Here is a 14,351-nt window from a genome sequence, read left to right on the forward strand (position 1 = left end):
TGCATGATTGATCCCTCAGGAACCACCATTTGTGTGACATAAATTCCAGCAGTACCCAAGGATCCTCAAAAGAGACCTACCAAAGACATTCAACACTTCTGGGGCAGTTTTCTTCATTCCTCTTTGCAAGACCTCTCAAGCTCCATCAGGTTGGATGGGGAACATCAGTGCACAGCCATTTTCAGATCTCTCCAGAGAAATTCAATTGGATTCAGGAGGTCTGGGCTCTAGCTGGGCCACTCAAGGACATTCAGAGTTTGTCCTGAAGCCACTGCTTTGATATCTTGGCTGTGTGCTTAGGGTCACTGTCCTGCTAAACAGTGACGGCACTAACAATGCCAAGATTTTTTAAATGGCACCCACCCACACGTAATACATAGACACTGCCGCATGGAGGCACCGGAGCCCCGGCGGATTTGAGGGGGTTGATGTGCATAAAGAGTAAAACTATAAACAGACAACATGAACTGTAACACAAATCAGCTTACACCTATAACAATTTTTTGTAGCTACTACAATCAGGGAAAGGTTTAGCTTTGCTTAACCACCAAAAATGCAAACAGATGCTGACACTGACGATCAATGCATGTCAAAATGATGGGGAGAAGCTCTGCTCAAAGCATTGGCGCAGGTGAGAAAAAAAAAAATTTTTGACTGAATTTTTTTTTTTGGCATTGAGCGGGCTGTGCAGCAAAGCCGCACAATGCGAGCGCTGAAGGTGTGAAGTCCGCTAGCGGTGTTCGAGGACATCCACCCACTGAAATATTTTTTTTTTTAAATGGTGCATTTTGGTGAATTCTTTCTTACTTAGAAAAATCAGTGTTCTCAGTTATATCTGAACATGATATAATCCTGGAAATGATTTTTTTTTCAAACTAAAGGTGTAAGAAAATTTGTATACAGTGATACTAACCGTTTTTCGCTTAAAAAAAAAAAAAAAAAAAAAAAATCGTATCACCAGGCTACGCCAGGCCTGTTGCTGAAAGATGAACTGTCACCTCAGTCTGAAGTCAAGAGTGCTCTGGAGCAGGTTTTCATCCAGGATGTCTCTGTACATTGCTGCATTCATCTTTCCCTCAATCCTGACTAGTCTCCCAGTTCCTGCCACTGAAGAACATCCTCACAGCCAGTGACGTGCAGTGAGGTTGATGGCTGGTGAGGCACTGACTTCATCACAATCAGATTTACAAACATATGATCCCTACAGAGTAGCTTATTCACCATTTGATTGGCAGCAGTTAAAGGGTTATGTTTATAATCTCATATCAGCATTCATTACACATACAAACTGTAGCACGCAAAAAAAAGCTCATTTAATAATTAAAAAAAAAAAACAAAAAAAAAAACAAAGTGGATATTTTGCCAGATATGGCAAACACGCACCTAGAGCTATCTGACCAGATCTCCTCGCTGATTGGCTAGTTCAAATGATGTCATCGCAGAGGGTATTTCAATATGGCGACGCCCTCAGCATTGAGTGGTGGTGCAAATTTTTCATCTTTAAATGCCACTTTTGGTGCCATAAATTTGTTTGAATTGGAACAGAAAATCACCTACTGGCGGAGAGATTCTATGCCGTTTTGGGCGCCATTAAGTTGATTGAATCGGAACAGAAAATCACCTACTGCCAGAGGGATTCTCGGACGCTAAAAGCAGCTCAAAAACGTAGCATAGCCGTGCCCGAAATTATTTCTACTGGCGCTTTTCGCCACGTGGTGGAAATAGCTCGGGGAATTCTCGGACGCTAAAAGCAGCTCAAAAACGTGGCACAGCCATGCCCGAAATTATTTCCACTGGCACTTTTTGCCACGCGGTGGAAATAATGTCGGGCACGGTGGACATAATTCTTGCAGTCTTGGTAATTTTCTGTGTAGGGTGGGGATGGTAAATAAAACCTGCAAATTCGAGACAGAATAAAAACGAAAATACAGACGTCCACGTCGGCACGTGTGTTTAGCCTGTTTTTTTCTGTCAGTGTCATGTCTGCAAAACCTTCGATCAGTCCACCCCTGAAAATAGTGAAGGGTAAAATATGCCAATTTTCAATCATGAAAATAAATATCCAATATCGAGCTACTATCATGAATGTGAAAGATCTTAAACTCCGATCGCCTTTACGTTCCCACCCGACCGTGACCGTTCCATCGTGAATAAATTTAGACAGCCAGCAAAACAGCGCAACCCGCCATTTGCCGATGCCGCGTACGGCGAAATATCGTCCAGTTCAACTTTGCCGAGGGCACCGGCATGTTGAAATAAACTCTGCAATGACATAATTTGAACTAGCCAATCAGCAAGGAGATCCAGTCAAATAGCGCTAGGTGCATGTTTACCGTGTCTGGCAAAATATCCACGGCCATAAAAAAAATTATTATGGTTTTACCTTTACTTATAAATAAAGTCCATGTGCTGCTCCTTCTGAACAAAAGCATTGAGGACTTGGTTGTAGACGTCTTCCTGATATTCCTTCTGTTTTAGAAGTCTCTCTGTCTGGGTGGAGATCACTGCCAGGGAAGAAAATCATCCTTCATCAGTCCTGTTCAGACTGTATGTATGGAGTCTTTTCTGGCTTTGAATCTGAGCTCAATTCTGAGCTTCATGGCAAAGGCTGTGAATATGTGACTTCTTAATTTTTTTTTAATTTATAAATTTGTAAACATCTAAAAAAAAAAAAAAAAAAAACCCAAACCTTTTTTTCACAATGTTATTATGGGGTATTGTGTGTAGAATTTTGAGGAAAATTTTTTTTATTTCATCCATTTTGGAATATGACTAACCACTAAAATGTGGATAAAGTGAAACAATGTGAATATTTTCAGGATGCACTGCAGATGCACTTCTGACAGGTGAATTCCAGGAAAGCCTGGATCTGTATCCTGTTCCAGAACAATCCCAAACTCACTGATTCCTTGCTCAGCTTCTCAAACGCTGTCATTAGGGTATCCACGGATTCCACAAAGACCACGTCATTGCCTGCAGGTCCATCAATGTTCTTGCTTCTGCAGTAAGTACGGGTAAAAGTCGGCCCTTGCTGCTCAAGCTGACCACCCTTCAGAGGACGACGTATTGTTATGTACAGACTATCTATTTTTGAATTGGAGGCATCAAAGCTGAATGCTGCAGCCTCGTGGACTCTAAGTAAGCTTATAAATAGCTGATGGGTTATGTAGGTTTTCCCAGTGGAGCAGGTGGCTGCAACAGGGCACATGCTATGACCCTGACATTCTGATACCACCCCAGAAAGTCAACTTGAATGTCTTTTAGGAGCGATGCAAGATAAGGCTGACAGAGCGACAGCGACACAGTCCATAAGCCAGACGTGGTATTTTGTTGATGATGGCCACATTCCACAACATCCACTTTGCTGCAACAGCCGCCCCATCCCACCACCACCCAATTTAGCTACCAACAAGTCAAAGAATTCCTCACTGAAGAGGGAGGACCGGATTGTATATCAGACAATCTGATATGCAAATATCACTGTTGTATAGCTTTCACTACAAATTTAACTTATTGGACAAATCACATTTTTAATTTATTAACTTTAATTTTATATAAACATGTACATAAAATTACATTTTAACTGCATTTCATTATGAATACAGTTGATGCTGGTGACAATATCATGAAAAAAAAAAGCTGTACACTTTACAGCAGGTTTATTTTTATTTGTTAGGTAGTTTTTTCAGTTAAGTTTGAAAACCAGTGCCACACCAATTTAGTTCCACTAACTTTAAGTCAGCTAACATTTTTTGCTGTTAAAGTTTGATGGTCAACAATGTTTCCTCCTGTTGGAGCAAATACACTGACTCAGTAATTGAAACTGACACATTGCACAAGGCACTCATGAAAAAAAGAAGAAAAAATGTTAAATGTCAACTACTGTTTAATTTCAGTTCATTTAATTATATCTGCACATCCAATCTTAGCATAATAAACCTTTTTTGAAAAGTCCATAATTATACTCCATATTTACTTAAAAATTTCAACTCTAGCTTTTTTTTTTAAAGGGTTTTACAACACCCCCCTCCAAAAAAACAAAAAACAAAACAAAAAAAAACCAAAACAAAAACCCCAAGCCAAAGTTACATTCTAAATAATTACATTATAAAAAGTAGCTGCAGCTTCAGTGATTTATTGGTTAAGCATTATGACAGCTAAATTTTCAGTCAGTGGACTAGCGGTCGGTTACCCGCGTTCACCACTACTGGGTTCTATAAATATTAAGACGCACAAATATTTGTTAAATTCCATTTATTTCCAGTTTTCATATAAAAAATATTTATATCACACTGGGTTTAACAGAACAAATCTTTTGTAATATACCTTTGCCAATAAAAAAAAAATCCACAATGACTGCAGCTGAATATTTTGTATTTGCTTTATGTAAATACATTCATCAGTTAAAAATTAGACAGGAATTTTGGATGAAATAGGTTCTATACAAACATGCTGTAAGCACAATTCGAGAATTAAATGAAAATTGCTCAAGAGAGGTGAATCCTGGTATTCTTCTACTTTTGAATACTCCCCGTGTATTTACAGCAGATACCTCGATCAATACCACACTTTTCCATTCACACTTCAAACCAAATATTAAAGTCCCCCTTTATAAGCTGCAAAGATCTTGATTACTTAAAACACAGCGGTGTCACCATCTTGCTTGTGGACATTGATGAATAAATCTAGCTTCTCCAACCGCCAAATGTTTGAGACGTTGGCCTGGAAGAAGCAAAAGCAGACAAAGAAACAGATTATTTAAAGAAAAAAAAACAACCTTTAATGATAGAACTAAACCTTACTACAAGAATCAAAACAGTAATGGAGGCTTTTGAGCCGAGAAACAAAATTAAACTTAAAACAAAAACCACATTTGATTATCAAAAATGTCCTGATTTGAGGATTTCACTTGCTATAAAGCTTTACTGGAATGTTTGAACCAACAAACAACTTTGAAGTAATGCCACTGTAAGTTAAATTTTAAGAGATTGAATTCATTAAAAACAACTGGGATACGCTTTTTATTTTTGTTTTCAGCAAATGATTGGAATACATAACACCAACCGAAGAAATGATGTAGTAATATACATTTTCCTATTATATAAAGTGCACAAGTAAATCAGAAATAAAGATTTTGTACTGTGCTTGTAACAAATGAGTAATATCACGTAAATGCTGATGCAGTTGGTAATATAGACATTAATAAATGATTAACTGAAGCATACACACAATGTAAAAACACTATTTAACAGAGGAAAAAAAATTTTTTTTGACCTCCTCATGATGCTGGCGACACACAGTGGCGCAACGGACCACTTCAATCAGCCCCCCAAGTAGTTCTTAATGAGATGAAAACAAATCACACAAACTGGAAAAACAAAAACTGTTATTTATGCATATGGGACTGTGGTCATCATTTTTAACTTGGGGAAACAAAATAAAGTAAGTTAACTGAATCCTAGAGTTGCATATTCTGGGCAGGTTTTACGCATAAATTAAAACAGCCAAATTATTTGTAATCAGTATAAATATTAAGTGAAGAAACAGACTAAAATGTGATTTGATTTTTTTTGGGGGGTGGGGGAGTATCTTCCTAAGACTGTGTCCTGAGAAGATCTGGCCTTCCGAGATGACGGCGGCAGAGACCGCGGTTCTGAAAATGAGATGGTCTAGTCCATAGAGCAAAACACCTGTCGAAACACTCCCACAAACCTCAGATTCAATTTGGCTGAAACAGACCTCGGGGAACACTAACTGCCATGTGATGCACAGCGTGAAGCAGAGTGACAAAGTGGAACAGATGGGAACAGAGAAAACGGAATAAAAATACTAACACAGTCATCCTAAAGCCCTGGTCCCACTGAATAATGAAGGATGAATTATGAGCCATGTAGCATGTTTTTTTGTTTTTGGTACGAGTCCAGTTATTCAACAATTGTGGGAGAATAGAGGCTCTTAGAGGTAGAATATTCAGCTAATGAGGCCCATCTCCGAGCATGGTGCTAATTTCAAAAAGTTCAAAATTTTGCAACAACAGCGTGGGGCAGTTTGTGTACGAGGTACTACAAGGACAAATGAGGATTTTAGAGGCATGTGTGTTGAGGACGAGGCTATAAAAGCTCATTATTTGAGCACCTGGCGGCTACAAGGACAGGACAGGCAATTTTGGCTCAGCCCTCTTGCGCACGAACAATCCCACCTGCTTATTATTTTGTAGCGGATTAATCCTTTTTTGTCAGAGCTTGGATGTTGAAAACACCTCTAATCTCTTCTGGAATCACAGAGGACATTTGGGGCTTTTTTCCTGTCTCTCTCGTGCGCTGAGGTGGAGAACATATTTGGAACAGCCTAAAAAGTAAGTATTTGTAATGTTTTAATTGTAATAGCTTGGTAAAACATTTTCATGTTCATTCCTTCTTTATAAGCAGCTGTAAAAGTATGTTTATGATGAGGCGCACTCTGAGCGCACTGACGCAATGACTCACGCTCAAGACGCAGAACGCGAGCTTGCAAAGAATGATTTTGCAGTCAATAATGGACGAACACAAAGTTAAAACTTGGATCATGGTGTCAAAATGACTGTGTGTTTAAAGCTGCGGAAGAAATAAAGCCAGCAAGAAGAAGCGCAGAGGCGACTCTCCAGGAAAACAGAACGCCAGCGCGCAAAAAAACTATTTTGTAGACATTAATGGACGAACATAGAGTTAAAAGTTGGATCACAGTGACTGTAAGCCGCGGAAGAAACAAAGCCAGCGAGAAAAAGCGCAGAGGCGAGTGTCCAGGAACCCACTGTTCGGTTCTAGCTGGTCTGGTGCTTTCAATGACTCTGGAACACAGGTGAACAGCAGCCTGGCGCGCGGCGCACACCAGCCAGCCTGTACTGGAGCATCTATTTTTGGACTGCGTTTAAAAAATGTGACAACATCTTGAATGGATGCTGTGAATTGAAAACCCACACTTTAAAGGGGCCAAGTGTGGGAGGGCTGGAGGTTTGGACCAAACTCATACCTAAACCTGCACCAACGTCACATTACATGGCGCTACATGGATCATATGTGGTTCGATGCGGATTATATGGAACGGGGCTCAAATGACAGGTTGGTCGTGGCTCACTAGAGGCACCTGGCACATGCGAGGTACAGAGAGGCACATAGAAGCGCCTTAGTAGCGGATACGTGATAGCTTAAAACGTGGAGCATTCATTGAATAATCGCTGACACACCCATGCGTGGATCATTATTTATGGCTTATTATGCCTTGGTGGGACCGGGGCTTCAGGGATTAGAATTCCTTTTGTACAGCGCTCATTTCAGGGACTGTGACCACGTATAGTCAGGATGGTGAGCCACACCCACCCTCTCACAAAGTGCCAGACAGTCAGAAACCACACTGTCTTACTGATCGCGTCAAATTATTAAACATATTAGCCATTTTTTTCTGCAGGGTTAATGAAAGGTACCACAGATTAAAATAAACGAAATGTATTGCACTGAAAATATAAAGTTAAAGTAACAAAATGTATGAAGATGGATATAGTCGTCTGATTATTGAAAGGCTCTGCGGGGATCAGTGGTGTGAAAGGAAGTTAAGAACATCAACAGTTAAAACTCAACAGGCTCAAAACACAGCAGCTGGTGAGCAACACAGAAATGTGGGCGTGTCCACAATAAACGCACAACATGACAAAATAACGGCTCGAGACAACATATAACAGTACTATACTTACTGGTTTGAGGACCCAAATCCGCTTCCAGAGAATCCTACAGTACAGAAAGAAATGTGTCAGTGTTACTCACACTGAGTCACTGTGCAGCTAAAACAGGAAGAAGAACAAGAAGAGTGTTACAGTCGACATAAGAGCTTATTCACGTTAAGGGCTCGCCTCTTTTGTCCAGCTGAAAACATTTTCACAGTTGCAGAGTTTGAGACTTTGTTCATTTGGACAAACACTGTGATTGTAATATGCAATAAAAACAGCAAATGATGAATACGTTACCTTCACTTCACCTGCTTCTGTGTGTGTGTGTGTGTTGAAGCTGCCGAGTCCCGTCCTCAGTGAAATTCCCTCAGGCAAAAATCACATTACTTTTTCTTGTTGTCGCTGTTCTTGTTCAGTTGACTAAAATGTTGTAGGGGTATCATGTTGGCGATATTCTTATCACACCACACAATGGGTAACATCGAGTTCAGAAAAATGATTGAGCCCACGTCATATATCGTACAATAACTTGATTTCGTAGGTAATGTGACAGATGTGAGCATGTGATAATGTATCGCCAATATGCATTTCGTCATTTCTGCAATCAACTCTATTTTGAGGAAAACACCAACAGACATATACTAACATAAAACAAAACCCACACTAGAATGTGACTATAGTCCACTTCATTTACTCTCTCCTCCTCCCAGCCCCCCATCTCTACTTGTAAAGCACGTGTAGTAAATATAGTTGAGTCCACAGGCAGATAGACAGTGACATTTGTCTCTACACAGTTGAAATGAAAGGTTCAAGTTGTGCCTGTAGCGTAGACTGCAGTGGCAAACTTACAAAAACTGTCACCAGACTGTATGTACTAATAATTCTCATATTGTTCGAAAAGCCTGATGGATAGCAACAGTACTACTACTACTACTAATAATAATGATGATTATGCCAAAGCCGGTAGTGCCTCTGTTGTCCAGAGTCCACCTCAGCAGCTTTGTCCTGACTCTGCTGCAGTATCCTGTCCTCTCAGATGCTGATGCTGCCACCTCCTCTTTATTTCTGATGTCTCTTCCTTTTTCTCTTGGTTTCTCTTGCTCTTTTTTTGGCCTCTCTCTCTCTTCCACTCTCTATATATTTGAGTGAGGAAAATAAAAACAGCTGCTATATCTGTATATTAGATAGATAGAAGATACTTTATTCATCCCCAAGGGGAAAGTTAGATATCCAATAGCCCATAAATAAAAACACAACCATCTGAAATGACAAAGTATATATACATAAATTAAATTAAAAGTGCAGCATAGTGTAAGTAAAAAAACTATTGCATGTAAGCCGAGAAGTCTCTGGAGGTGAAAGGATTAATTCTTATAGTATTTAAGATTTTATGCACCACTTATTGTTTATTTTGAAATTTGCGTGTGTGTGTGTGTGTGCAATTTATATTGGATTTGATTTTGCGCCGCGTGTTGGCAAGCTTCTATGACAAGAACAGACCAGCTGATGAATTGTGGGACAGCTTTTGACAGACATGACACGTGAGACCACCAATGACATCAGGGCTGCACGACAAGGTCAAAAATTTTAATTACAATGAGAGAGTCAGTATTGTTCAATTTGATTATCATTACTTTTAGCCACAGGAACACTGATCACCTCATTAAAAGTAGTCATGCTGCTGATGGCTACTCACATTATAACATACTGAGGTGTCAGATGGAACCAGTGTCCAGTAACTGAAGGACTCGGCTTTGACAGTGTTTGCACCACCGCCCATAGTGATACATATCAGTCGACCCTTGCTATTAGCTTCTACGCTAATGTGAAAAATGCTGTGATGGATGTATGAGATGGTGTTTCTCCACAACAGTTTTCCATAACTTGATTATCTAAATATTTGTCATAAAAATATTGTTTTAAAAAATGATCACAGAACAACAAACACTGCAAATTGTAAAACAAATAAATAAATAAACCAACTTTTAACACGGCAGCAGATAACACTCTTGCTCAGCTTGCTGTCCAGTTTATAATGAGACAGCCGCAGAGCCTAAAGGATGACTTGCCATCATAATTATTCTTTGGCACTGATGCTGAACCTCGAACTAGTTCCACTTCATTACCATGGTGATTTTTGGCAAGCAGGAATCACAGAGAGACAGGCTGAGGGGAGGAAAACGTTGACATTAAAAGTAGTTAGAAAGCCTGCAGAGACTCACCTCCACCTTGTGGCTGTTGCCCAAAGCCCGAGAAGCTGCTGGGCTGACTTCCAAACCCTGAGCCCTGCTGAGCCAAGCTCCCAAAGGATGGAGCGTTCTGACTGGCTAGCGAGCCAAAGGAAGGGGCACTGGATGGGGAGGCGAATCTTAGAACAGGAGTGACACAGGATATCTTTTGCAGTAACGTTTTCACAAATACAACTCTGAAAACTAAAATCTCTACAGCAAAATCAAGAAAGACCACTTTAACAGGAGCCGACAAAAGGTTAGAGCAGTGGTTCCCAAACCAGTTCTCAAGTTCCACCTAACCTACACATTCTTTTTTTATCTCTCATCCTTGATTGGCTGCACACATCTGAATGAGGTAATCAGCTCGAGGCAGAGCAGGGAGAGATGGGATATGTGAAGGTCGGGTGGCACTTGAGGATCAGGTGGAGAACCACCGGGTTAGAGGACGACTAATCATAATTTTTCACCGGCTATACTAAAATACGAAATGTACCAAATGGAGCCTAATAATCACGACATGGGGGTAAAAAGGAATGAAATGGAGCAGACTGACCCAAAATATGATTAAATATGATTCAATTAATTACTATTATTTAATTATTTTTAAGCGAAATGGGCCTGATAATAACTAAACGGGGTTAAACGTAGCCAAATGGAGCAGACTGACCCACTGACTGAAGTTTCATCTCTTGAACCCCAGAAGGTGCACCTGCCCCTACTACATGTACTGAACGCATCTCACAAAAACAAAAGCTAAACAACTAAACAAAAGTAATTATTTGGAGTCTGTCTGGTTCAGTCTTCTCCATTTCGTTACATTTTACCTGATTACCAGTACCCATTTCGCTCCATTTCATCTTTTAGTATGGCCCATTTTTCACAACAATTAAACAGATGCATGAAGCAGTGGACCAAAGACTGACAACTACGAGTTATAAAAGTCGAAGGTCTGCAACTTTTCATTCTTACGGATCACCTCAAGTGATGTGAAGAGAAGAAGTCGAAGCCTGCAGACTGTTGGGCCTCTACACACAGATTCTCATTTTTGGGATGCAGGTAAGTAAATTCAAAAACACAATCCTCCTTGAAAATCCCAATTACAAAAACTAATGAAAAAAACAAACAAAAAACAAAGAAATGTCACGCTTCTGAACAGGTCATATTCTCTGTTCCTCATTTAAGTAAACATGCAAACAAGGCATAAGGTGTCAGATGGTGTGTGTGTGTGTGTGTGTGTGTGTCTACAGAGAACTGAGATGTGGGTTCACACAATAATCCCTTCTACTCTCATTTCCTTCCAGCACAAGCAGTGAAACGAGAGAATAAGCAAAACAGAGGGAGGGGGTGAGGTAGCAGGCCAGTTTAATCTGCAGGCAGAATGACCCCAGACTGAGATTATCTGAGGGAAATAATCCAGCTATGCACAGAGACCCACAGTTTTGGGCTCATAGCCATTTCCACAAAAACAGACATGAATAAATACATAAATACATGGAATTTAAAAAGGTAGAGAAATGATTGGATTAAAATGAGTTAAAACGCAAATTTTAGCTTAATTCTGAAAAATTAAATTCTAATGGAAAAAGGACACATTGCTCAAGATAATAATAATAATAATAATAATAATAATAAATAAATAAATAATCAGTCCATTATATTTAAAGTCACAAAAAATGCCAAAGTAGAACAGATAATCACTTTGATTTATTGTCACAACAATACATCCTATAATAAATGTACTTGGATAACTAGTTTAGCTAACTTTACTATAGATTACTGGTTCATTAGATTTTTCCACTTTGACATTAAACACCTTGGTTTGAATCTTGTTTTACAAACTTTATCGCCATTAAACAGTCAAACTCAGTGCCCTTAAAATTGAACAAGGAGCTGAACCAGGCCCCAAAAGAATCTATGGGTACTGGGTTCGGACTGCCCTTACCAAAAAGTAGTATATACAAGTATGTTTCAAGTATACTTCTAGTTTACTTTTTATATACTTATCAGTACTATTTTTTGGTAAGGGTGGCATCGAGCGTCTTGAGTCAGGTGGGTCACGGGCTCTCAGGTGCTTTTTCTCTGCCTCTCCAATTTTATGCATTTGAGAGACAGACATAGAGGTCGAGGGAAAAAGCTTACCCAAATCCTCCCACGTTAGCAGCCGCTGTGCCCTCGCCGAACACTTTACCAGGAGAGGAACCCATTGAGCTGCTAAATGAGGGGCCTGAGCCAAAAGCTGCTGCACCACCAAAAGCTGGGGAACCACCAAAAGAAGGGGGACTTCCAAACACCGGTGCACTGCCAAATCCACCTGAAGAAAGAAAGAAAAAAAAAAAGATGGAGGGGAAGAAACAAAATTCAACAATGACAAAAGTACAAAACTTTTTATTGTCAACAGGCTGTTAACAGAGTAATTTTAACAATTAACATTTTCAAAGGAGTTTAAACAAAATCTGTGTTGTGCGAGAATAAATATACATGCATTAAATATGAGGGTTGCACACATTTGAGTTCTCATTACCCGAGGCCAAAATATGGCCATCGGGTACTGTGAAGACTTTGCGTCTGTCCGTGTTCTGCATAAATCCATTCCTATTACTGTCAGGGTCTTCAAATAACACAGGGACCATTTTTGGGACACAGACCTTGGACAAGTTCAAAGATGGCTAACTTGGACCTATTCTAAGGGGTCAAAAGGTCAGATTCTGTTTCCTATTTTTAGGCTCATACAACCGAGTGTATTTTAGCATTGGGTTATATTTTAAAGTTGACGTTCCACTTTTCTGAAATTTATCTATACTTTTTAGAGAATAGAAAAATTTGTCCGCTGCCTCTCATGAAAGTATCTGGCAGGGGTACATTTGTGATTTGTGTTCTACTGGGTGAACACTGTGTGTCTAGGAGAGTACTGAAATTACAGCCTGCTCTCAGCATGCCCCAGTAAATAATAAATTGAGTTACTGCAACGAGATTACATTCTGTGCGACAGGATATCAGTGTGGCAGTGGTGGGCACAGATAACCAAAAAATTAACTTCGATAACAGATAATCAGATAACTGAAAAGTTATATTCGATAAAGATAAAACAATAAACCACCAAAAAAAATGTATTGGAAGTTACAGATAACCGATAACAGATAAATTCCAATATTATCTCTGGTACATTTACAACTACTAGTAAAACAAATTTAATAGCTTCTAATAATATTAAAAATAACAACAGACCCAAACAATAAGACCACACTTTTTTCTTTCAACAGTCTGCCCCTGCTGGAAGCTCTCGTTTACTACAGCGCTCCGAGCACTGAGGCACCCCGAGATCCAAACAATGAGACCACACTTTTTTCTTTCAACATTCGGCCCCTGCTGGAAGCTCTTGTTTATTACAGCCCTCCAAACACAGAGGCACCCTGAGAGCAGTCGTACAGCCAGCTCTCTATCAATGACAAAGCTCCGGTCATGCGGAGGTCTTGAAAAATAAAGTCATATTGCGTTATGGTGTTGATTTATAAATAACATTAATACTGATAGAATAACGCCATTAATGTCAATTCTGTCACTTGTACAAAGTTAAAATATAACATATATCTTTTAATGTTGAATAATGCACTAATTCTGATATTTTGTAACAAAGAGACAGATCGCAAAGGATTCTCGGTAAACGTGCCTCTGCTAAACACTGATTGGTTCAGTCATTCATTATGTAAACCAACACGTTAATGTGACGTCTGTCGTGTGTTGGTGTTTAAATGTGCTTTTGTAAAATATTCCATTTTTTATTTGTAAAAACAGGCATTTTTACGGAGTCCTGGAAGTGTCATCGCAAAATTTTTTGCATGTGGAGAGAATGTGCACATGTTTGCGCACATTCTCTCCACATTCTCTCTTTACAACATTCATTTGATTTTGTAAAACGTGCTTTACAGTGTGCGAGATGATTTTTCATGCAGAAATTTTTTGGACCAAGTTTCAGGTTAATCGTGCGTCCTGCATCGTGTAGTGACGTGGAGTATCAAGCTGCGGTCAACATCTGACGACCACCTCCTGATCGCCGATCGATATATTATTGTGGTCGGCCGTCGTGAGGTTATCCTGCTGCTGAAAGCTACAAGGAGCATCCAACCGTTGGCACTGTGCCTGTGCAAACACCGCAGAGCTGTCTTGTAATAATGTTATTATTATTATTATGCAGTTGTTTTGTTTTTAAACTTCATTTGTAAAAAAAAAAAAAAAAAAAAAAAAAAAAAAAAAAAAAAAAAGCCATTTGCAAAGCAAAAAAGTTGATTTGACGATCATCTGACATAACTGGGGTCAAAATAAACACTGCCATCTACTGGTTCCCAGACACTGCCATGAACACTACTGGCCAGTAGATGCTAGATGGCAGTAGAGGCTTTCAAAACAAATTCTAGATAATCCTT

General features: G+C 39.5%; 1 protein-coding gene across 1 annotated transcript in view; it reads right to left on the minus strand.

Moving 5' to 3' along the window:
- Positions 1 to 3,878: 3,878 nt before the first annotated feature.
- Positions 3,879 to 14,351, minus strand: part of nup214 (nucleoporin 214) — a 71,425-nt gene continuing 60,952 nt past the window's right edge. The window contains 4 exon segments of the mRNA XM_034192224.1: positions 3,879 to 4,722; positions 7,727 to 7,760; positions 9,922 to 10,067; positions 12,070 to 12,241. Coding sequence (XP_034048115.1) covers positions 4,686 to 4,722; positions 7,727 to 7,760; positions 9,922 to 10,067; positions 12,070 to 12,241 — 389 coding nt within the window. The 3' untranslated portion in view covers positions 3,879 to 4,685.

The sequence above is a fragment of the Thalassophryne amazonica genome, chromosome 17 (assembly GCF_902500255.1).
Source record: "Thalassophryne amazonica chromosome 17, fThaAma1.1, whole genome shotgun sequence".
NCBI lineage: Eukaryota > Metazoa > Chordata > Actinopteri > Batrachoidiformes > Batrachoididae > Thalassophryne > Thalassophryne amazonica.